Here is a 22321-nt window from a genome sequence, read left to right as displayed (position 1 = left end):
TGCATGTCCAGTCCTCCTCTATTGTGCTCAGTCAGGCCGTGTGGCCCAGTCTTGTATGACACATCCCCATGCTCAGCCCAAACCATCAGCAGGCGCATCTCAACTAACTGGGCCCATTCCTTTAGAAGGCAGTTTAGCGAGCATACCTGAGCATCCTTTGGGGTCTCACTCCATCTCAAGGGACTTATTAAAGCATTCCTTCCAAATATAAGCAGAACTCTTTTGGAAAGAAGTCATGCAAAATATACTATCTACCATGTCATGACATCCCTATTGCCAATGAAGAGACTTGGGTAGGAGGAGGTCTATGGGAACAGTTTTGGACTCCCCTAAAAATGAAACTTGCCTATTGATATTTGGTCTTGGAAACGATTTCACTCAAAACAGCAAATATCTATTGAGTGGAGAGCCTGCTGTGTGCAAAGTGCTCAGCTAAGTAGGCACTTGGAGAAATCCAGAAATACGTGGATTTCCTAAGGGCTAACAAATGATAGCACTTAGGTCTCTTTCTCGTGTTTTCCAGCTTCCTAGCAGGGATGTTATTTATGGAGGTTTTGGCAAAAGTGGTCCTAGAAATCTTAGCAGCAAGTTTAGAATGAAAGAATAGGAATTTCAAAATGTGTATGTCAGAATTGCATGATTTACCCTCAGTACCATGGTATTTCCTAAGCCTACAGCAAGAGTATGCCCTGGGTCTTTCATTGCCTGCACCTAGTGTCATTACTACCCATGTTCTCCAAACTTCCCCTTTCCCAACGCTAATCCCTATTTCCTCCATCTAATGGGGTGCTTGGCTCCCTTAGAGATATTGGGAGAAACATCTTTCATGGTTTTATTTGCCTTATCATTCCCAAATCTAAGCTGAAGCTGAAGTCGATGAAACCACCAAACAACAGAATTAAAAAAAAAAAAAAAGAAAAAAAAGAAAAAGAACAAAACCCTACTATGAGTAATGGTGTTTAACAAGATACTGTCCTGTTGTAAGAGTCAGATGAGGCTGGGCATGGTGGCTCACGCCTGTAATCCCAGAACTTTGGGAGACTGAGGTGGGACTATCCCTTGAGCCCAGGAGTTCGAGACCAGCCTGGGCAACATAGCAAGACCTCATCTCTACAAAAAAGGAACAAAATTCTCAGGCATAGTGGTGTGCACCTGGAGTCCCAGCTACTTGGGAGGCTGAGGTGGGAGGACTGCATGAGCCCAGGAGGTTAAGATTGCAGTAAGCTGAGATCGCACCACTGCACTCCAGCCTGGGTGACTGAACTACACCCTATCCCAAAACAGTCAGATAAATTTCATCTGTTTTTGATCACTACCTTTCTACCACCTCCTTGCTTGGCTTCATTACCTCTACCCACTTTATTATTTCCCTCTCCTGCCCATTTACCTACATGTGTTTGTGGCTGCGGTGGTAATGATGCCGTTTAAAATACACTTACAGCATTTTGAACATATTGGAAGAATAAAGCATTAATATATTCAAGAAATAACTTGGCACAACTCTATGATAGTTTTCTATGTTCCTAAATCACCTCTCAAGTTTTTCTCCTGGTCTCTTTCAAACTTCCATTTTTCCTTCATCGCTGCTTCAACATCCTCTCTTGTTACAACTGGCAATCCCTCTGCCTTCTCTTCACTCAGTTCCTTTAGTAGATGCCGTATGTGCCAAATCTGTTCTTCTTTTAAGCGGCTATTCTGTCATGAAAATCAACAGTAATTCACGTTTGATCAACTATGTACACTATGTTTCCTCAAAATAGAGTCAAGAAGTTCCCAGCCTTTGGGTATCACAGGAAGGCAAGTGGGAAGCCTGGACTTCTACTTCCATCAGGCATTATGAGGTCGTATCCCTACTTCCCCTGGCAGAGCAATGCCAGTAAAAGCTAGGTAAAACAGAAGATTACAAATAAGATCTAGAGTCTTATGACATTATTAAAAAAATGTCCAGGTTTCAATAAATCACTCATCATACCAAGAACCAGGAAGATTGTAAACTAAATGAAAAATGACAATATGTAGATGCCAATACTAAGGTGGCTGACATTTTAGAATTATTATTATTATTATTATTATTTTTTTTTTAGAGATGAGGTCTTGCTATGTTGCTATGCTGGTCTGAAACTCCCTTGACCTCTCAAAGTGCTGGGATTACAGGTGTGAGCCAGCAAGCCTGGCCTATAACAAAAGATTCATGTTACTGGAGTATTAGAGGGAGAGAAAGAGGGCAGGACTGAAAAAGTACTCAAATAAATAATGGCTGGAAACTTCCCAAATTTCCAAGAGACATAAACCTATGAATTCAAGAAGCTAAGCATACCCCAAACAAGATAAGCAGAAAGAAATCCATGTTAAGACACATCATAATCAAACTTCTGAAAACTAAATACAAGGGAAAAGTCTTGAAAGCAGTCAGAGAAAAACCACACCTTACCTATAGGAGAAAAACAATTAGCATACAGGGCATACCTAATTAGAATATCCAAAATCTGGGCAGCGTGTGGTGGCTCATGCCTGTAATTCCAGTGCTTTGGGAGGCAGAGGTGGGGGGATTACTTGAGGCCAGGAGTTCAAGACTAGCCTGGACAACATAGTGAGACCCTGTTTCTACAAAAAATTTAAAATTTAGTCAGGCATAGTGGTGCTTGTAGTCTCAGCTATTCAGGAGGCTGAGGAGGGAGGATCACTTTAGCCCAGGAGTTTGATGTTACAGTGAGCTATGATCGCACCATTGCACTCCAGCTTGGGTGACAGAGAAAGACCCAGTTTCAAAAAATAAAAATAAGAAAATTCAAAATCTGAAATGCTTTAAAATCGGAAACTTTTTTTTTGGGGGGGGGGATGGAGTCTTGCTCTGTCACCAAGGCTGGCGTGCAGTGGTGGGATCTTGGCTCACTGCAACCTCCACTTCCCTGGTTCAAGCGATTCTCCTGCCTCAGCCTCCCAAGTAGCTGGGATTATAGACGCCCACCACCACACCTGGCTAATTTTTTTTTGTATTTTTAGTAGAGACGGGATTTCACCATTTTGGCCAGGCTGGTCTCGAACTCTTGACCTCAGGTGATCCATCTGCCACGGCCTCCCAAAGTGCTGGGACTACAGGCATGAGCCACTGTGCCCAGCCTAAAATCTGAAACTTCTTGAGTACTAACATGATGCCGCAAATGGAAAATGACACACCTGATGTCATGTGACAGGTTGCAGTCAAAATGCAGGCACACCAAACACAGTTTATTCAGCATCCCCAAGGGGAAAATAAAGTTAACTTCAGCCTATGTGTATAAGGTGTATATGCAACATAAATGAATTTCATGTTTAGACTTGAGTCCCATCCCCAAGATATATCATTCTGTATATGCAGATATTCCAAAATCTAAAAGAATCTGAAATTGGAAACACTTCTGGTCCCAAGAATTTCAGTTAAGGGGTACTCAAACTATGTCAGCATATTTTTCATCAGAAACCATGCTAGCTAGAAGAAAGGTAATAGAAAGTGGCACATTATTTTTTATGTGATGAAAATAAAGAACTGTCCATCTAGAATGCTAGACCCAGTGAAAATATCTAACAAAACATGTATAGGACTTGCATAGTGAAAACTAGAAAACGCTGATTAAAAAAAAAAATCAAGATCTGGGCCCAGCACAGTGGCTCTTGCCTGTAATCCCTGCACTTTGGGAGGCCAAGGAAGGTGAATTGCTTGAGCTTAGGAGTTCAAGACCAGCCTGGGCAACATGGTGAAACCCCATCTCTACAGAAAATTTAAAAATTAGCCAGGTGTGGTGGTGCATGACTGTAGTCCCAGCTACTTGGAAGGCTGAGGTGGGAGCCCAGAAGGTTGAGGCTTCAGTGAGCCGTAATTGTGCCACTGCACTCAAGGCTGGGTGACTGAAGGAGATCATGTCTCAATAAATAAATTAATTAAATAAATAAAAATAAAACAAGATCTAAACAAATGGAGAAACATATCATGTTCATGGATTGGAAGACAGCATAGTAAAGATATCCCAATTTTGATATACAGCTTTAATATAATCCCTATGTAAAGCTTAGTAAGTTTTCTTTGGGTCAGGGGGCAAATATATACAAGATAATTCTAAAATTTATATGGGAAGACAAAGGAACCAGTATAGCTAAAATGATTTTGAAAAACAAGAATAAAGTAAGAGGAATTAATTTACCTTATTTCAAGATGTATTATATAGCTATAGTAATCAAGACTATATGGTATAGACAGAGGGGTAGGCATAGAGATCAACTGAAGAGAGTAGAGAACTCAGAAACAGACCCACACAAGGCGGGGCGCGGTGGCTCACGCCTGTAATTCCAACACTTTGGGAGGCTGAGGCGAGCGGATCACCTGAGGTCAGTTCAAGACCAGCCTGGACAATATGGTGAAACCACATCTCTATTAAAAATACAAAATTAGCTGGGCATGGTGGCAGCTGCTTGTAATCCCAGCTACTGAGGAGGCTGAGGCAGCAGAATCATTTGAACCCAGGAGGTAGAGGTTGCAGTGAGCTGAGATCATGCCACTGCACTCCAGCTTGGGCAACAAAGCAAAACTCTATCTCAAAAAAAAAAAAATTGTTAATCCTCAAACTTATCCTTATCAAATTTTACTTTATGTATTTTGAGGCTCAGTTATTAGGAGAAAGTGGTACCTCATTGTGGTTTTTATTTGCATTTCTCTAATGACTATGTTGAGCATCTTTTCATGTGCTTGTTAGCCATTTGTATATCTTCTTTGGAGAAATGCCTATTCAATGTCGAACTGATTTTTGACAAAGGTATGAAAGCAGTTCAATGCAGGAAAGATAGCTTTATCAACTAATAGTGCAGACGCAACTGGACATCTGCAGGTAGAAAAAAAAGAAGAATCTTGATCTAAGCCTCACACCTTATACACAAACTAACTCAAAATGGACCATGATTTAAATGTAAAAGGTGAAACTACAAAAATTTTAGAATAAAACATAGGAGAAAATCTTTGAGATTTAGGGCTAGGCAAAGAGTTTGAAAACTTGACACTGAAAGCATAATCCATAAAGGAAAAATTGATAAACTGGACTTCATTAAAATTAAAAACTTTTACTCTGTTACAGACCTTTTTGTGAGGATGAAAGACAAACTACAGACTAGGAGAAAATATTTGCAAATAACATATCCAAGAAAGGACTAGTTTTAGAAGATTATATATATACGTAAAACTCAAGAGTACAAAAAGTCTAATTATAAAATTAGCAAAAGACAGGCACATGAAAAGATATTCAACATCATTAGCCACTAGGGAAATGCAAATTAAAACCACACTAAGATATTACTACACACCTACCAGAAGGCTAACCTAAAATAGTGCATAGTGGCATCACTAAATTCTGAAGAGGATGAGGAGAAACTGGATCCCTCTTATATGATGGTGGGAATGTAAAAGGTACAGCCAGTTTGGAAAGTAGTTCAACAGTTTCTTTAAAAACTAACATGTAACTATCATACTACCCAGCAATTGAACTCCTGGGCATTTATTCCAAAGAAATGAAAACTTTTGTTCTTACAAATACCTGTCCATGAATGTTTATATTAGCTTTATGTAAAATGTCCAATAACTGGAAACAACCCAGATGTCCTCCAGGTGAATGGTTAAACAAACTGGTACATCCCCACCATGCTACTAGTCAGCAATACAAAGAAACTAACTGATAACACACACAACAACCTGGATGTACCTCCAGAGAGTTATGCTGAATTTTAAAAAGCCAAGTACCAAAGGGTTACTTATTGTATGATTCCACTTGTATAACATTCCTGAAGTAACGTTATAATAATGGAGAACAGAGTAATGGTTGCCAGGGTCTAATGAGGGGGCAGAACTGGGAGGGGAGTGAGTGGCTTTAAAGGTCACATGAGGGATACTTGTGGTGATGGAAATCTTCTGTATCTTGACTTTCCATGTTAATCTTGTCAATATCCTAGTTATAATATTGTACTGTGATTTTGTAGTATGTTATGAGAAGCTAGGTAGTAGGTACATAGGACCTTTCTATCATTTTTATATCATTTTTATAACTATAAGTTAATCTATACTTATTTCAAAATGAAGTTTAACTAAAAAATGAAGGCCAATGAATATTAACAACTGAAAAATAAATAATTTACTACTCTTTAACCAATTCTCAGATATTCTATTTTCTGAAATGAAATAGATTCATGTTTTGTTTGCTTATAAATAAATTGAATTATTTTAGTTTGACATGTTATTTTACAATGAAATATTTATAGAAACTTGAATAATAGCAATGGAAATATCACTTGCCAAACTATTGCTCTGCTACTACTTTTTCTTTATATGGACTTTTCCACTTATTTTTGTAGAAGTGGAAAATTCCTTTATCAACTATGTTTTGAATCCTAAGTAAAGATATCTGATTTTACTTATGTTAGTTAATTTTAGTAAGACAACAGTGGCCTCTAAATTCAATCCCAGCTCAAAAATATTTACCATGATATACAGGTAAAAAATTCCAAAGAGTGGTAATTTTAAAACCACTACATACAAGTGACAAAGAAATGTATATAATATACAAAGAAATTTTAGTTTTCTTTCCATACTTGACACAATACTTCTTAAAATAAATCCAGATCTCCTAGATCAAATATTTAACACAATGACTATTCTTTTCAAGCATGTGATATTTTTCATTTACAAAATTAAAAAAAAAAATTGTTTAATTTTTACCATTTTAGAGACAGGATCTTAGTCTGTTGCCCAAGCTGGAGTACAGTGGCATGGTCATAGCTCACTGTAACCTCAAACTCCTGGGCTCAAGCATCTTCCTGCCTCAGCCCCCTGAGTAGGTGGGACTACAGGTGCACACCACTGCACCTGGCTACTTTCTACAATTTTTTGTAGAGACAGGCTCTCACTGTGTTGCCCAGGCTGGTCTCAAAACACCTGGCCTCAAGCGATCCTCCTGCCTTGGCCTCCCAAAGTGTTGGGATTACAGGCATGAGCCACTGTGCCTGGCCTGCATAAGCATTATTAAACAATATTTGACATTATATATAAATTTAATATCATCTATATTAAACTTCCCAAACCCCATATGAATTTTGAATGGAAGGAGAATGTGTCTGATAGCATTTGACAGAATTCAATGTCTCAAAAATTATTTTGAGTAATATACAGAAACGAAATTTAGTTAGCTGTATCACTAATGTGCTAAAAATATGTTTATCCTACAAAGTGAGGTAAATAATTACTATTTAAGGTAAGAATAATTATCACATTATAAAAATGGAAAAAGGATATTCAGTAAGTAAGCTACAAAAAAAGATTGATTTTGTTTTCATATAAAGTCATGTCACGCTTACCCTTTTAACTTTTTGAGACTCATAAGAACAAGAAAAGAGGCTGGGTGTGGTGGCTCACACCTGTAATCCCAACATTTTGGGAAGCTGAGGCAAATGGATCACTTGAGGTCAAGAGTTTGAGACCAGCCTGGCCAACACGGTGAAACCCTGTCTCTACAAAAAGTACACAAATTAGTTGGGTGTGGTGGCGCATGCCTGTAATCCCAGCTATTTGAGTGGCTGAGGCACGAGAATCCCTTGAAACTGGGAGGTGGAGATTGTAATGAGCAGAGATTGCACCACTGCACTCCAGCCTGGGTGACGGAGTGAGACTGTCTCAAACAAACAAATGAAAAAACAAGAAAGGAAGTTGCCAAAACAGAGCAGAGAGTTCCATTCTACTATTCACCTTACTTTCCCCAGTGATAAGATTCTACATAACCATAGTACATTATCAAATCCAGGAAAGTGACATTAGTACAATGTTATTAACTAAGCTAGAGACTTTATTCATTTCCGTTTGTACATACACTCATTTTTTTTGGTGTACAATATTATGAAATTTATCAAATATAGATATGAAAATTATTAACAAATAGATGGTTATTTGAAGCCATAGTGTTAAGTGAGATGACCCCAAAAAGGAGTGAGAGAAAAGGGTTGAGATCAGAACTCTGCTAAATGTGATAATTAAGGGATGGGTCTAGGCAAAGAGCAGTGAATGAAAAATGAGAAGAAATGGTCAGTGAAGTAGTTAAGATGCAGTGAGGTCCTGGAACCCAAAGGAGAAAAGGGTTTTAAGATAAAGGAAGTGGCTGCTGAAGAGGTGAGAGGTAAAGAAAGGACTAAAAAGAGTCTATTGGACCTGGCAAATTGGTCATTAATAACTTTTGCTAGAGCAGTTGTGGTGGAATAGTAGGAATGAAAGAATGAATGGAGAGTAGGGAAGTAGACAGAGTGAACTACGGAACATCTAATGAGGTAGGTGGAGCAATGAATGCAAACTGAGAGAAAGATAATAAATGGGGTGATAATCCAAACAGAACTAAATATACATAGGAAGAGATGATGTGTAGGAAAGAAGAGGGGCATTTCTGATTTTGAAATAACTGAAGAGAAAACATGAGTCATGTTAAATATCTATGACCTCAAAACATTTTTTCTTCCACTAGTGTTAGCATGAATCAACTCAACAAATATTTATTGAACACCTACTCAAGCTGGACTCTTCTGGAGAAACAAAGAAGTAAGACTGGATTGCTGCTGTCTAAAAAGCTTGCTGTTTAATAATGGAGATATAATTTTACACAATATTCCAACTTAGGTTGGGTGAATGAAAAGGAGCTAACCAAGAAAAAAGCATTCCAGGAAGAGGAAACAGCATGAGTAAAGGCATAAATAAATAGATTGGTTTTTCAAGATTTCAAAGAAGAGATGGTAAGCAAAAGGTGGAGCAGTGATAGAGGCAGGAGGCAGACAAATGCCTAGGCAGATGGGGCCGGTCCCCAGTGAAATCCAACCTTCAAGCTGGAAACAGTCCTGGGTAAATCCTCCAACCATATTGATAACCTGCCTTCCTGTTTGGCGAGCTTTCCTCTGATTGGTCCTCATCCTTCACCTATTTTACATATACCTACCCTTTCCTAATTGGTTTTCTACACTATTGTGCCCACCCTAAAATTTTTTGCATACTCAGAAACCAATCAGCACACAGTCTCTACTCTGAACCCATAAAAATCCCTGGGCTCAGCCATATTGGGAACTTTCCTGCCTTTGGGTAGGGGGACCACCCCTGCATCCCCTCCCTGCTAAAAGCTGTTTCATCACTCAATAAAACTTCCCGCCTTGCTCACTCTTCGCATGTCTGCATGCCTACCTCTTCCTGGTTGTGAGTCAAGAACCCAGACCTAGCTGAGCTAAGGAGCAAAAAATCCTCCATCAGCAGCTGGAGACAAGGTTTGAGAGGTGAACAGGGGTCAGATTTTGAAGGGCGCTGAAGACTTTAGTAAAGATGATAGATTTTATTTTCTGTGCAATAGGAAGCCACTGAAGGATGTTAAGAGATGAGAGGTAAAGTAAGGACTAAAAAGAGTCTATTAGACCTGGCAAATTAGTCATTAATAACTTTTGCTAGAGCAGTTGTGGTAGAATAGTAGGAATGAAAGAATGGACCTGGTTTACAATATTCAAAAGGTAATTTGGTTGCACTGTGGAAAATGTACTTTGAGGGAAGGATGAGTAAGAGATGGTGGTTTAAATTACAGCAATAACAACATAAAAGGAAAGAAATGGATGATATTCAGATACAGAGTTGTAGTTAGAATCTGTCTTTCCTTGCTCCTCACTGCTGGGTCCACTAATGTGCATTCTTGAGCCAATCTTCATGGAAACAAGAACTTTAACTATTTCTGGCTCCAAATGATGGGCTAAGGGGAAAATGATTACTCAATCCTGATTTGTTTTACTTTCCACAACCAAGTCCTGATCTACAAGTCCCTGTGCTGATCACTGGAGGATGTGCATGGGTGCATCGATGGGACTTACTTCTCTTTAGTGCTCTGGATCTCATGTGGAGCCTGCATTCAGGCACCAGGCCAAACTGAGCTTCTGTTTTAGTCCCTATTACAAGTGAATGAACCTTAAGAATCGTGACAGTGTCAGAGTCACAGTTATATTACTGGCTTGTCTTATCCACTAAATATGTACTGAATGGACAAATAAATTAGCCCTATGGGGGAGACAGGAATCCCCATTTTACAAGAGTGAAATTGAGGCTCATACCAAATCTGGCCAAAATGACATCAGCAGTAAGCTGTACAGTCAGGATGCAAACTCAGGTCTCTGACTCCAGACTCTATTAAAATTTGTAGATATATTCTTTTTAGACAGAAGCCAAAATAAAACAGTTAACTGTGAAAGTTTCAGGGCCCATATAAAATAAATGTGTTAAAAGGGGGCACTCTCAGTATTTCATCATTCATGAGATACCTTGAGGGATAAATTGTGTTAATTATCATTGATTGCTTCCAAACTTTATTTCTGTTGATCTTTAGTCCCGATAGTCATATATAGCACCTTTTTGATATTCATTTTAATCTGATTTTATAAAAACAGTATATCATCTTAAATATGCAATTACTAATTTTAACAACTGAGATTGTGCTTTTCAAATGGTATTTACATACGCATACTCTCTGAAAATCTAAAAGAAAAAAGACAAAGAGATTTAAAATGGAGAACCAATGTTTTATAGTTTGGTTAAATAAAAAGTCGAAAGATAAATGTGGTTTCAAAACTTTAAAATTTTGAAGTTAAGATTCAGTGTCTTCAGGGTCTAAATAACATAATTCAACCCAACTTCCACTGACATTATAACTAATATAATGGGAACAGCAGTATCCTTCTGCCTCACATGTATAAAGAAACTTAAATAGATTGTAAATCAATCAATTCCAAGCTTTGAAGAAGATAATTTCCTAGAGTATATTTCACCATAATCCACAATTTTTTAAAGCATGAGTGTAAATATTTAATGACTATATATAGGTTCTAAATTTTATACTCACTCTTTCATGATATTTTTGGTTCTTTTTCCTAAGTGTCTTTATTTGAAACATGAATTGCTCCACGGCATCTTCCTTTATTTGACATCTGAGAATCAACAAAGATAAAATGTGTTAGAATCATTTATCTTAGGAAATGAGAAAAAATTTAAAAAGTATTTGAAGTGAATTATTAAATGTATTATGAAAACACATTTAGGGATAAAAACCTTTCCTAAATGGTTTTGTGTTTCTGAATCTATTTTACTCACTAAAATATATATTGGAGAGAAAACTTCAAAGTTGTTTGGTTTTTTTTTTGAAAAAAAAAATCCCTGTTCATGTTTTATAGTCATAATTTTATACTTTCTAATTGTTCATAAATAATTTAGCCTAAAGGAAAACTAGGAGTGGGCATACAGAAAACATGCTTTCTAGAATTCTAAAAACATTTAGACAAAAACGACAAACAAATCTAAGACTTTATAAGGGCAAGCACACCTTCTTGAAATACTAAGGTAAACTAGGCATGCCTATTGGTTCAAGTTCATTAGTGTGCCATCTCTTCTACAAATAATAAAAACTTCTTTCCTGGCACAAATACATTTCTTTAACACTAAACAAGTATTTGTTGAGTGTCTGTAAGGTGTGAAAGAGAGATAGAAAAGTGCAGAAAGACTTTCTTATAGGCTATTTGATAGCTATTTGAGGTGTTAAGTATAGTGTATCTCTTTAAACATGTGCCAGGCATGGTGGCTCACACCTGTAATCCCAGCACTCTGGGAGGCCGTGGCAGGTGGATCTGGGTTTTTTTGTTTTGTTTTGTTTTGTTTTGAGATGGAATCTTGCTCTGTCGCCCAGGCTGGAGTGCAGTTGCATGTTCTCGGCTGACTGCAACCTCTGCCTCCTGGGTTCAAGTGATTGTCCTGCCTCAGCCTCCCGAGTAACTGGGATTATAGGCGCCTGCCCCCACACCCGGCTTATTTTTCTATTTTTTGTAGAGACGGAGTTTCACCATGTTGGCCAGGCTGGTCTCAAACTCCTGACCTCAAGTGATCTGCCCGCTTCGGGCTCTCAAAGTGCTGGGGTTACAGGTGTGAGCCACCGTGCCCGGCCAGCAGGTGGATCTCTTGAGGACAGGAGTTCCAGACCAGGCTGGCCAACATGGCAAAACCCTGTCCCTACTAGAAATACAAAAATTAGCCAGGTGTGGAGGTGAATGCCTGTAGTTCCAGCTACTCGGGAGGCTGAGGCATGAGAATCGCTTGAACCCAGGAGGCGGAGGTTGCAGCAAACCAAGATCATGCCACTGCACTCCAGCCTGGGTGACAGAGTGAGATCCAGTCTCAAAGTAAATAAATAAAATAATTTTTAAAACTTTATAGTATATCTTGTATCACTATGACCTAATAAATCTTATAACTTTAAATCTGAGACCAAAATAAGGCAACAGAAATGTGTTACCTAAACCCTTTGGCTCAATTAAAAACAAAATAAAACAAAAACAGAAATATAGTACCTCTGTAGTAGAGTGAAGAGTAGTTACAGAATGAGAAACTCTGGTTTTAAGTCTTGCCCTTATCACTTCTTGTCTACATGATCTCAGGCAAGTCAATTCCCTGGGCCTAAATGTCCAAGCTGTCAAATGGGATAAAAATACCTAGCTCTGCATATTATCGTAAGGATTAAAATAAGAAATCATATGTGAATGTTTCTAGCATAAAATAAATGCTTAGTAAATTTCAGTTGAATTAAACCTTATATCCTTAGCCCTTTCCCCCAGACATCAATTATATTTGTGACATTGTATACTCATTAGAGAGAAAAACTAGGCTCTTTCTTTCCCAATAATGAGAAAATGCAACATTAAAAAAAATCCTTTACTGGTCAAAAAAAGCTCTGTTTGGATACTATGAAACTTGAATTTTAGAGCTGGTTTTCCAGTTCTCTAAGGATATTTAATCTCCAGAAATAAGAGGATTGATGGAGATGAACTCTATGCTTCCTTTATAGTTACAAAATTCTGCAATTTAAATGGACCAATATTCCCTTTCAAACAGTCATACATACAATGTAGATTTAAAGAGCTGAAAGGTGCCCAGCATTGTTCTAGGCATTATAGAGATAGTTTGTTTGTTTTTTTGTTTTTTTTTTTTTTGAAATAGAGTCTTGCTCTGTCACCTAGGCTGGAGTACAGCAGCATGATCTCGGCTCACTGCAAACTCCCCCTCCCAGGTTCAAGCGCTTGTCCCATCTCAGCCTCCCCAGTAACTGGGATTACAGGCACACGCCACCACACCCAGCTAATTTTTGAATTTTTTGCAGAGACGAGGTTTCACCATGTTGGTCAGGCTGGTCTTGAAATCCTGGCCTCAAGTGATCCACCTGCCTCAGCCTCCCGAAGTGCTAGGATTATAGGCATGAGCCACTGCGCCTGGCCTACAGAGATAATTTTGAACAACACCTTCATGATCCTTGCCTTCAAGGAGTACCTTTTACTGGATAATAAGAAGTAAACACATAAACATATTGAAACATATTGTTTACATATTATGATAAATACCATGGGGAAAATAACAGGATATAAGAAGGACCATAAATGGAGGGGACTACTATAGTAGATAGGGCAGCCTCCACAAAATAATAAGAAAATAAGGCTCTATGCTGCCCAGGCTGGGCTTGAACTCCTGGGCTCAAGGAATCCTCCAGCCTCAGCCTCCCAAGTAGCTGGGGTTACAGATGTGCACCACCACACTTGGCTCATCTTTGACTTCTTACCTAAAGCTTACATTTGTGCAAAAATTTTGAAGGAGTGCCTTTTCTATCTCCCGTTTTTCAGGAGATTTAAAAAAAAAGTATTATAAATGAAAATTATCTGAAAAGAACCTATGCAAATGTGCAAATTACTGACATAATTTCTGCAGTTATAAATCTATTAATACTACTTCTTTACATGGGTAGAGCAGGCAAATGAATCTCAAGATGTGGTCTTCATTGGTTAAACTGAGTCTACAGATGGGCTCGTTAATAGACCAATTCCCTGGCTGCAGCTGAGAGCTTTCCTTGGTGATGACTGAGCATGCAACGATTGGGCTGGAGACCATGTGCAGCCCCAGCCCCATTGCATGGGTCATATTTATACTAAGCAAATTATTTGCTGTTTATCTGAAACTCATATTTAATTGGGCATCGTTTATTTCTATTTGCTACAACTGGCATCCCCACACTTAAGCCCACCACCCCTCCCTCAGAGCATTTAGGAGCAAATGGCCTCAGGCTTTGTCTCTTGTCCATTTGTGGAGTGAGCAGTTCAGGATGATGTGAGTGGCAGCAGCAGGCCTCAGTGGGGAATTCTGAGATGGCCTAAATGCTTTGGCAGCTTCACTGGCCCGCTTGTGGAGCTTATGGTAGCTGTGGGTCTAATTTAGCTGAGCCTGTCTTTGAAATCCACTTCAGCCTTCTCTGGCTTCATGAAAAGGTGTGTTTTACCAGGAAGCAGATGAAGCTTAACTTCAGAACTCAACACTATTATGGGGACTTCAAGCATCATTGTTCCTTATACACTTTTTTCCTTTTTAATATCTCCCCCATCTACTCAGTGCCCTAGAATCTGACATGTCACACTAGGTGCTGAAGCAAGTGGGGTGATAATAAAGCAATATACATTAAAGCAGTTTGAAAAGGTTATGGCACTATTCTAAAGCACAGTGATATTAAATTGTTAGTAAGACAATATGTCACCTTTCCCCCACTCTCTATATTGTTAAAATGTTAGTAATGTGTCAATGTTCCCCCCACCCATGCAATTTCATTGAAAATTCTGGGAAGGAAAACAAATAAATTTGAATTCCAAAAAACCTATATTTTTGTGTTTTTTTCTTTAAACCTATAACCATACCCACATGTTTTTATATCTCTATCCATATTCATTGTAGAAAACTGGGAGACAACAAGTATAAAGGAGAAAATAAAAACTACCGTTACTTAGAGATGAGCACTTTATAGATTTAGTATTGGTTTATAGATTTAGTATCAGTTCTTCACAAACAACCATAGAAGTTCATGACCTTATGTTCCGGGAAAGAGTTCCTATATCCATGAAATTACCTGATAAAAGGGCAGGATTGCTTTGTTACAAATGTTTTCAGAATATTTGAACAATTTATACTCACCAGTGGGTAAGAAAGAGCTTGTTTATTGGTGGGCATTTCCTCACTGAGTGTTAGTACGTTAAAAAATTTGTTTCCTGTATCAACAGGCAAAAATAACATTGTATTTGTTTTCATGAGTGTGATTTTGCTTTCAGACAAGATCCGACAACATTTACTCAACAAAGAAACTCTGAGCTCATACTATAAGGCTGTGCTAGATACTAGAGGTACAGAGATGAGTAAAGAATAGTCTTCAAGGAGCTCACAGTTTGTTGAGGGAGAATGAAGCACACAAGACCTGCCATATTTTTTTCCTTCACCTCAAATATTCTAACTGCCTTATTCATATAAAAACACAAATCTGGGCTGGGCGCAGTGGCTCACGCCTGTAATCCTAACATTTCAGGAGGCTGAGGTGGGCTGATCCCTTGAGCCCAGGAGTTTGAGACCAGCCTGGTCAACATAGGGAGACCCTGTCTCTATAAAAATAAACAAACATGGCTAACACCTGTAACCCCAGCACTTTGGGAGGCTCCCAGCACTTTGGGAGGCCAAGGCAGGAGGCCAAGATCAGGAGTTCAAGACCAGCCTGGCCAACATGGCAAAACCCCATCTCTACTAAAAACACAAAAAATTAGCTGGGTGTGGTGGCACATGCCTGTAATTCCAGCTACTGGGGAGGCTGAGGTGGGAGAATTGCTTGAATCCAGGAGGCGGGGGTTGTAGTGAGCCGAGGTCATGCCACTGCACTCCAGCCTGGGTGACAGAGTGAGACTCTTGTCTCAAAAACAAACAAACAAATCACTGATCCAAACAAACTTGACTTTCAAAAAAATCTCCATTTTTTCACTCATGACCATATTCTCACCTGTTTCTATATCTATATCCATACTTATTGTAGAAAACTGGGGGCAAGACAAGTATAAAGGAGAAAATAAAAACCATCATTATTCAGAGACGATAATTTTATAGACTGAACATTGGTAGTATCAGCTCTTCACAAACAACCATAGAAGTTCATGACTTTCTCTTCTTGGGATAAATTTGAAAAAAGTTCAGTTGCTCAAAAACCATGAATTAACTATCTACTATGTGCTCACTGCTTTGTTAGGAGCTGAGAGAGATATAAGAGGCTGCCAGGGAACTCCTGGACAATCCTTCCTCAGATGGTGAGAGGAAATGTCTTGGCTATGTGTCATGTGACAACAGTTCTGTCACCGAGGAACACATGGAATGCATAAACTGTCATCAGTAGAGCATGGTACAGCAAGGCCTTGGCTGTTCCAGTTCGTGAGATTGTTTATTTAGTTTTACCAAATACAAAAGAACAAGGGTATGAGATGTTCAGTTTATAACTTGCACTAGATCATGAGAATTTTTAAACGTTTGCCTTTTTGTAAACCTTTGTTAAAGAGGAGAAAGACTGGTTTCTGGTCCACCCAAAAGAGAGAAAAACAGCTGTTAACTGGATGTCACCAGTTACACCATGGGAGCAAATTAGAGACCAGGTTACATTCACAGAGCTTGGCTTTTTGTCCACCTCTCCTAAGATGAGATGAAGAAAGTTTTCAGTTATGTTGAGAAATGAGTATGAATAGTATCTAGTTATTAGTTAATGTTATTTCAAGTAGAAGATAAAAGGAAACAGGTGAAAGCCTCTTCTCTCTTGGTGTTCTGATCCCTTCACTCAATCCTAAAAAGTTCATACGAATATATTGGGATCTCCAAAGAAGGAGACAGATTTTCCCTGAATGTTGTTAAGGACAACATACATCTTTTATGGTACATTTTTAAAATAAATCCTTCTTTTAGATTTTAAAATCTAAAATCCTTCTTGGCCAGGTGAGGTGGCTCATGCCTGAAATCCTAGCACTTTGGGAGGCTGAGGCAGGAGGATCGCTTGAGGCCAGGAGTTTAAGACCCAGCTCTACCCAAAATTAAAAAATTAACTGGGCCTGGTGGTGTATGCCTGTCTTCCCAGCTACTCAGAAATCTGAGGCAGGAGGAACACTTGAGCCCAGGAGTTTGATACTGCAATGAGCTATAATCAGGCTACTACACTCTAGCCTGGGTGACAGAGTGAGACTCTGTCTTTAAACAACAACAACTCTCTTAAACAAAGACCTAGTCACTAGCATCATGGGCTCTCCATCTTCAACTTTATACTCCTCTAATAAAAACCCAAGTGTTCTTCTTGATCTGACCCTTGCCTAAATCACCAGCATCTGCTCTTGCCCTGCCTCCCTCACCCTCCCTTTTCTCAGTTTCTGGCCTGTGATAAGCTCTTTCCTACCCTCCTGTCTTCCATAAGTCATGCTCTTCACTGCTCTGTGTTTCCATAATGCTTGTTCCTTTTCCAGAAATCAGCTCAAAGCTTTCTCAAACAAGTTTTTCCTAACTCCTCTGACTAAAGTCCTTTAGTTACACTGTTAAACAGCACCCTACAGTTTTCTTTTATAGTACCTTTATTATAGCCATGTTTTTTTGTTTTTTTTTGTTTTTTGTTTTTTTGAGACAAGGTCCCTCTCTGTCACCAAGGCTGGAGTGCAGTGACACAATCATGGCTCACTGTAACCTTGACCTCCCTGGGCTCAGGCAATCCTCCCGTCTCCACCTCCTAAATAGCAGGGACTAATTTTTATTTTGTAAAGATGAGTTTTCATCATGTTACTCAGGCTGATCTCAAACTCCTGGGCTCATCCACCTGCTTTGGCCTCTCAAAGGGCTGGGATTATAGGCATGAGCCACCATACCACCCTGTCATTTTTTTTAAAGCTCGAATTAGTGGTTTATTGTCTGTCTCCCATGCTTCATCAAGGCAGGGACCATGTGGTCCTGTTTGCTGCTACATTCCAGTACCCAGCACTTGACTTGCACTTGGTAAACACCCAAGTATTTATTGAATAAGTACATGAATGAAGTATATTTCAGCCTTATGCAAGAAAAGACTAACACTTATCTATTAATTCTCTAAGAATTACAAATTAAAACACTTACCTTGTGCCAAAAGCTAAGGTTCACAGACCCTCAAGGAGCTATTTGTTGGAATAAAACATAAATATGGAATAAATGTTACCCATGGTTTTGTCTCCACCTCCTAGGAGTGAGACATTATAAAATTTTATTATTATTAAAAAGAATTTTCTGTAAATCATTTGGATTTGATATGTAGCCATTTAGGAATAATGTAAGTTGGAATGTCTAAGAAATAAAAGGTCACATAAAGGGAAAATTTCTCTTCCATTCTCTCTCTTTTTTTTTTTTCGAGATGGAACCTCAATGGAATCTTGCTCTGTTGCCCAGGCTGGAGTGCAGTGGCATGATCTTGGCTCACTGCAACCTCTGCCTCCTGGGTTTGAGCAATTCTCCTGCCTCAGTCTCCCGAGCAGCTGGGATTACAGGCACACGCCACCATGCCCGATTAATTTTTGGATTTTTAGTGGAGACCTGGTTTCACCATGTTGGTCAGGCTGGTCTCGAACTCCCAACCTCCCAACCAAAGCAGGTGATCCGCCTGCTTTGGCCTCCCAAAGGGCTGGGAATACAGGTGTGAGCCACCATGCCCGGCCTCTTCTACTCTCTATAAATGTAAACTAACCATTCTGTGTTTTATTTTAAGAGGTAAGCTAGCAAGCTGTTGTATACATAGGTGAGAGTAACCAATAAACAACTGAAGGAGCCAATAGTACATCAATGAAAGCTGTTTCATAGCAGCTCTCATTTCATTTCATAAAATAGTCTAAGTAGTCATAGCTACTACTTGGACTATGTTATATTCAAAGTTTCAAAAACCTTTAAAAATATGTGCATAGCACAAGAGTGCAATTAGGCCTCCAAACCCACCTCTATTCTTTTGGCAGCTGCTGCATGTATTGTTTGCATTTGCAGTTATATGAGTCTTAACAATGACTGCCTTTTATCTATGGCAACTTTCAGATTTCAGAATAAAAACTTACTGATAGTCTAGAAGTGCTTCACTGGTAGGCAGTTTAATTTCTTTTGGTGGCCTGTCATGTGTATCCTTTTTATTTGCTTTCCCTGAGTTTTCCATTGTGCTGGTTAGCTATTAAGAAATATACCTGTTTAGAAAAGAGACATAGGAAAAGTGAAAAATTCCATCTTTGCCTCCCTACTTTTGTTTACTCTAGATAAGGTACCTCTGGGACTTAATACTGGCTTTCTATCCTGATTGCTTCCATGTCCCCAGATCTAACATTCACCACAATGGTGGAACATCATGAAATGATTGGATTCTTGATTCTGGTGAATTCCATGTTTAGCCCATGTATAGCATTCCCTCCACCCAAAACTTTCTAAGAGACTCCCTCTCTTATGTTATTCATCTATATCTGTTGCCCCTATCTAGGTCTTTTAAGAGCAAAGAACTGAGCTTTTTCAATAATTTTATTTCTCCACAGTGTCTGGCAGAGAGACATTAATTAAATGTCTATTAATTTTTCAAAGAAAATGAAAACAAAACTACAATTTTCATGAGCACGAAGAAGCTAGGATCCAAAAGACTTAAGAACTAGAATCAGGATCCAAAAAAATTAGGTTTGGGCAGGGTTGTTATAAACAGCAAATAAAAGCACACATTGAAGTACTTTTAAAATGGTTGCGATTTACACATGCGAATAATAATAATGTACTAATAACTGCTCATCAGCTATTAACTGGTTTCATACCAAATAATAAAAAAATCAAAAATACCTTTTAAAAGGGAAAATCAAGACCCACTGTTCACAGATGTTTATAGTAAGCAGGAGAACTTTCATAGGTTTGGTTTGGGTACTAAAGTAGACTTTTCAGATTATAGTCTTCCTTAACACATTTTTATCTTTTAATTTCCACTAATCTTAAAAGAATAAGTACCTAGCCTTAAATAAATGTATCAGTAGTTAAGTGTGGTAGAAAGCATAAAATATAACCTTTGTAATTATTTAAGTGGCTGGAAACTCTCATGAGGGTGGGGATGATGTAATTCTTGTGCACTACTGTATTTCCTCACTAAGCACAATAGACACACAATAAATGCTTGTCAAATAAACACATGAGTGGATGCATGAACGAATCAGGCAGACATGGGCTTTAATCCTACATCCATCACTATTATCTCTGTGACCCTGAATAGGTTACTTAATCTTTTTGAAGAACTTCAGTTTCATCATCTGTCAAGGGAGAAGGATAACAATTCTACTCTAAGAGCTATTGTAAGGATTAAATAAGCTAATATTTAAAGCACCTAGCATAGTGTCTGAGATATAGAAAAAGGGCATATATCTCTAGCTCTATCTCTGTATAGTGCCCCTTCCTCTTTCCCTTCAGTTGTTGCTCCAGGTCAAGCTTCTTCAAATTCTGGGTAACTAAAGCATAGAATGGCTGCCTTCTGTAAGTACGATGATGTGTGGAAAGACTAATCCATAAGGTTTGCTGTTGTCAACCTTCATTGATTTGGATCACTGAATTGGCAATCCACATAGATCTTTGTAGACCATTCAGCTCCAAAGTGGAGAAACTTATTAAAATGAAAACACGCTTTTTCTCTGTAGACATGCTGCCTGCACACTCAGACTTCCAGTCAGGCTGTCTTTATGTCTGTGACTTTTCTAACCAAGTTTGCACTACTCTGTATGCTAACTAATTTGAGCATATACATGAATGCAAATATACCACAATACTTTCCAACTGAAAAGCACACAGATGACACAACAAAAAGATCTAATACATTAGTACGTTAAGTAGTGTCTTCTCAAATATGAAAGTATTGAGAATAATTTAATAGGCTCCCACCAAAAGGTGTCATCATGATACCACCACAGTTCACAGAAAATTATCAGCTAAGAGAAGATTACTCTTTGCTTCAGATGTAGAGTTGAATTTTTATATTATTTTCCATTTTAGAATTAGAATTTTAAACTTGGCTGTTGCACAAAAAGCATACTGACAAATGTTTCATTTTAAAACAATAACTTACCATTTAGTAATAATTTTTACTATAAAATATTTAAAAGTTAAAACCAATGCCAACATTAATCTCTTTCTAAGTCATATGGAAGAGATCAAGTGTTACGGTTTTTACCTGTGGTACCCATCTGGTGCTGGAGGAAAAATGACCTCATCCTGCTCAATTACCTTAGTTATCTGGCTTTTATGTTTTTAACTCTCTGACTAATGTATAATTACTTACCTAACTGCAGCTTATGGCAAAGGATTTTAATAAAATATGAGTGAAAGTGTGGACCCATTAAAGCACAAATGCTTTATACATAAACTCTATTAAGATTCATTGTTTCACACACTTTAAGAAAATTAGTAAGCCAATTGGACTGTCTGCTTAATAGCTGCATTTTTCCAATGGGCTAATGATAGTACCTCAACATCTATTTTTGCATTTGATAATGTGCTATAAATCATGGGGACTTTCATAAACATTTACAAGGATTCACAGTTCCTGACCACCCAGAAGATTTCTCTCAGTAAAGGGTGAGAATCCTAGAAAAATATTCACAAAGTAAATGCAATTATCTTCCAGGAAGGTTACACTTAGAATATCTGACAAATAGACGTCGAATCTGTCAGTAACTACAAACATCTATTCAATGCCTGCTCTGTGCATGGTGCTTTACCTGGCCCCCAGTTATAAAGTATAGATGAGGCAAGACCCTTCTCAGACAGATAGGAAGACAGAAGCACACTGCAGCAGAACTTTAAAAAAATGAGCAGCTTTAAAATTCATTGCAAAATCATGCAGATAATGCTAGGGAGATCTTCATCCAGCATGTGACCTCCCTTTTGTGGCCATGTGTGTTTTCCTCTCCCGACTGTGTCTGAGGTCTCTAAAACATACACCGTGATGTAAGGACAGGTGAGCATCCTGGGTTTGAAAGACTCAGGACTCCAGCCAACCTTTCCAGAATCTACTCCATCATTTTCTGTCATAAAATCTTGCAATAAATATTTCCCAAACGCCTCTCAGTGAGAAGCCAGAAGTTTATTTACTAAAAATGGACATATCACAATCATTTTTTTCATATGTAGTTATCCCATACTGCTTTGGCTCTGCAAAGTTACCTATAGAACACACAGTGTATCCCTTCCTGCACTATCTCAGCATCCTGGCTCAATATCTAGAAAGCTTAAAATAAATGACTCTCTTTTTTTTTTTTTTTTTTTTAATGAGACAGGGTCTGGCTCCATCGCCCAAGCTAAAAATGCAGGGTCATTCCAACTTCTGCCTCCCAGGTGCAAGTCATCCTCCCACATCACCTCCAGAGTAGCTGG

The 22321-nt window shown here is 38.5% G+C and overlaps 1 protein-coding gene across 15 annotated transcripts in view; it reads right to left on the bottom strand.

Annotated features, from left to right (window-relative positions):
* The window catches only part of CCDC83 (coiled-coil domain containing 83), a 65571-nt gene that overhangs the window by 36209 nt on the left and 7041 nt on the right, over window positions 1-22321 (bottom strand). For all 15 annotated transcript variants that reach the window (XM_016919933.4, XM_054661189.2, XM_009423648.5 and 12 more), the window contains 3 exon segments: window positions 18997-19119; window positions 10914-10998; window positions 1533-1695 (listed from right to left, as the gene is read on the bottom strand). In XM_016919933.4, coding sequence (XP_016775422.2) covers window positions 1533-1695; window positions 10914-10998; window positions 18997-19091 — 343 coding nt within the window. In that variant the 5' untranslated portion in view covers window positions 19092-19119.

This window comes from Pan troglodytes, chromosome 9 (genome assembly GCF_028858775.2).
Source record: "Pan troglodytes isolate AG18354 chromosome 9, NHGRI_mPanTro3-v2.0_pri, whole genome shotgun sequence".
Classification (NCBI taxonomy): Eukaryota; Metazoa; Chordata; class Mammalia; order Primates; family Hominidae; genus Pan; species Pan troglodytes.
The sequence above is the reverse complement of the archived record's forward strand: the minus strand, read 5'-3'. Positions and strand labels throughout refer to the sequence as shown.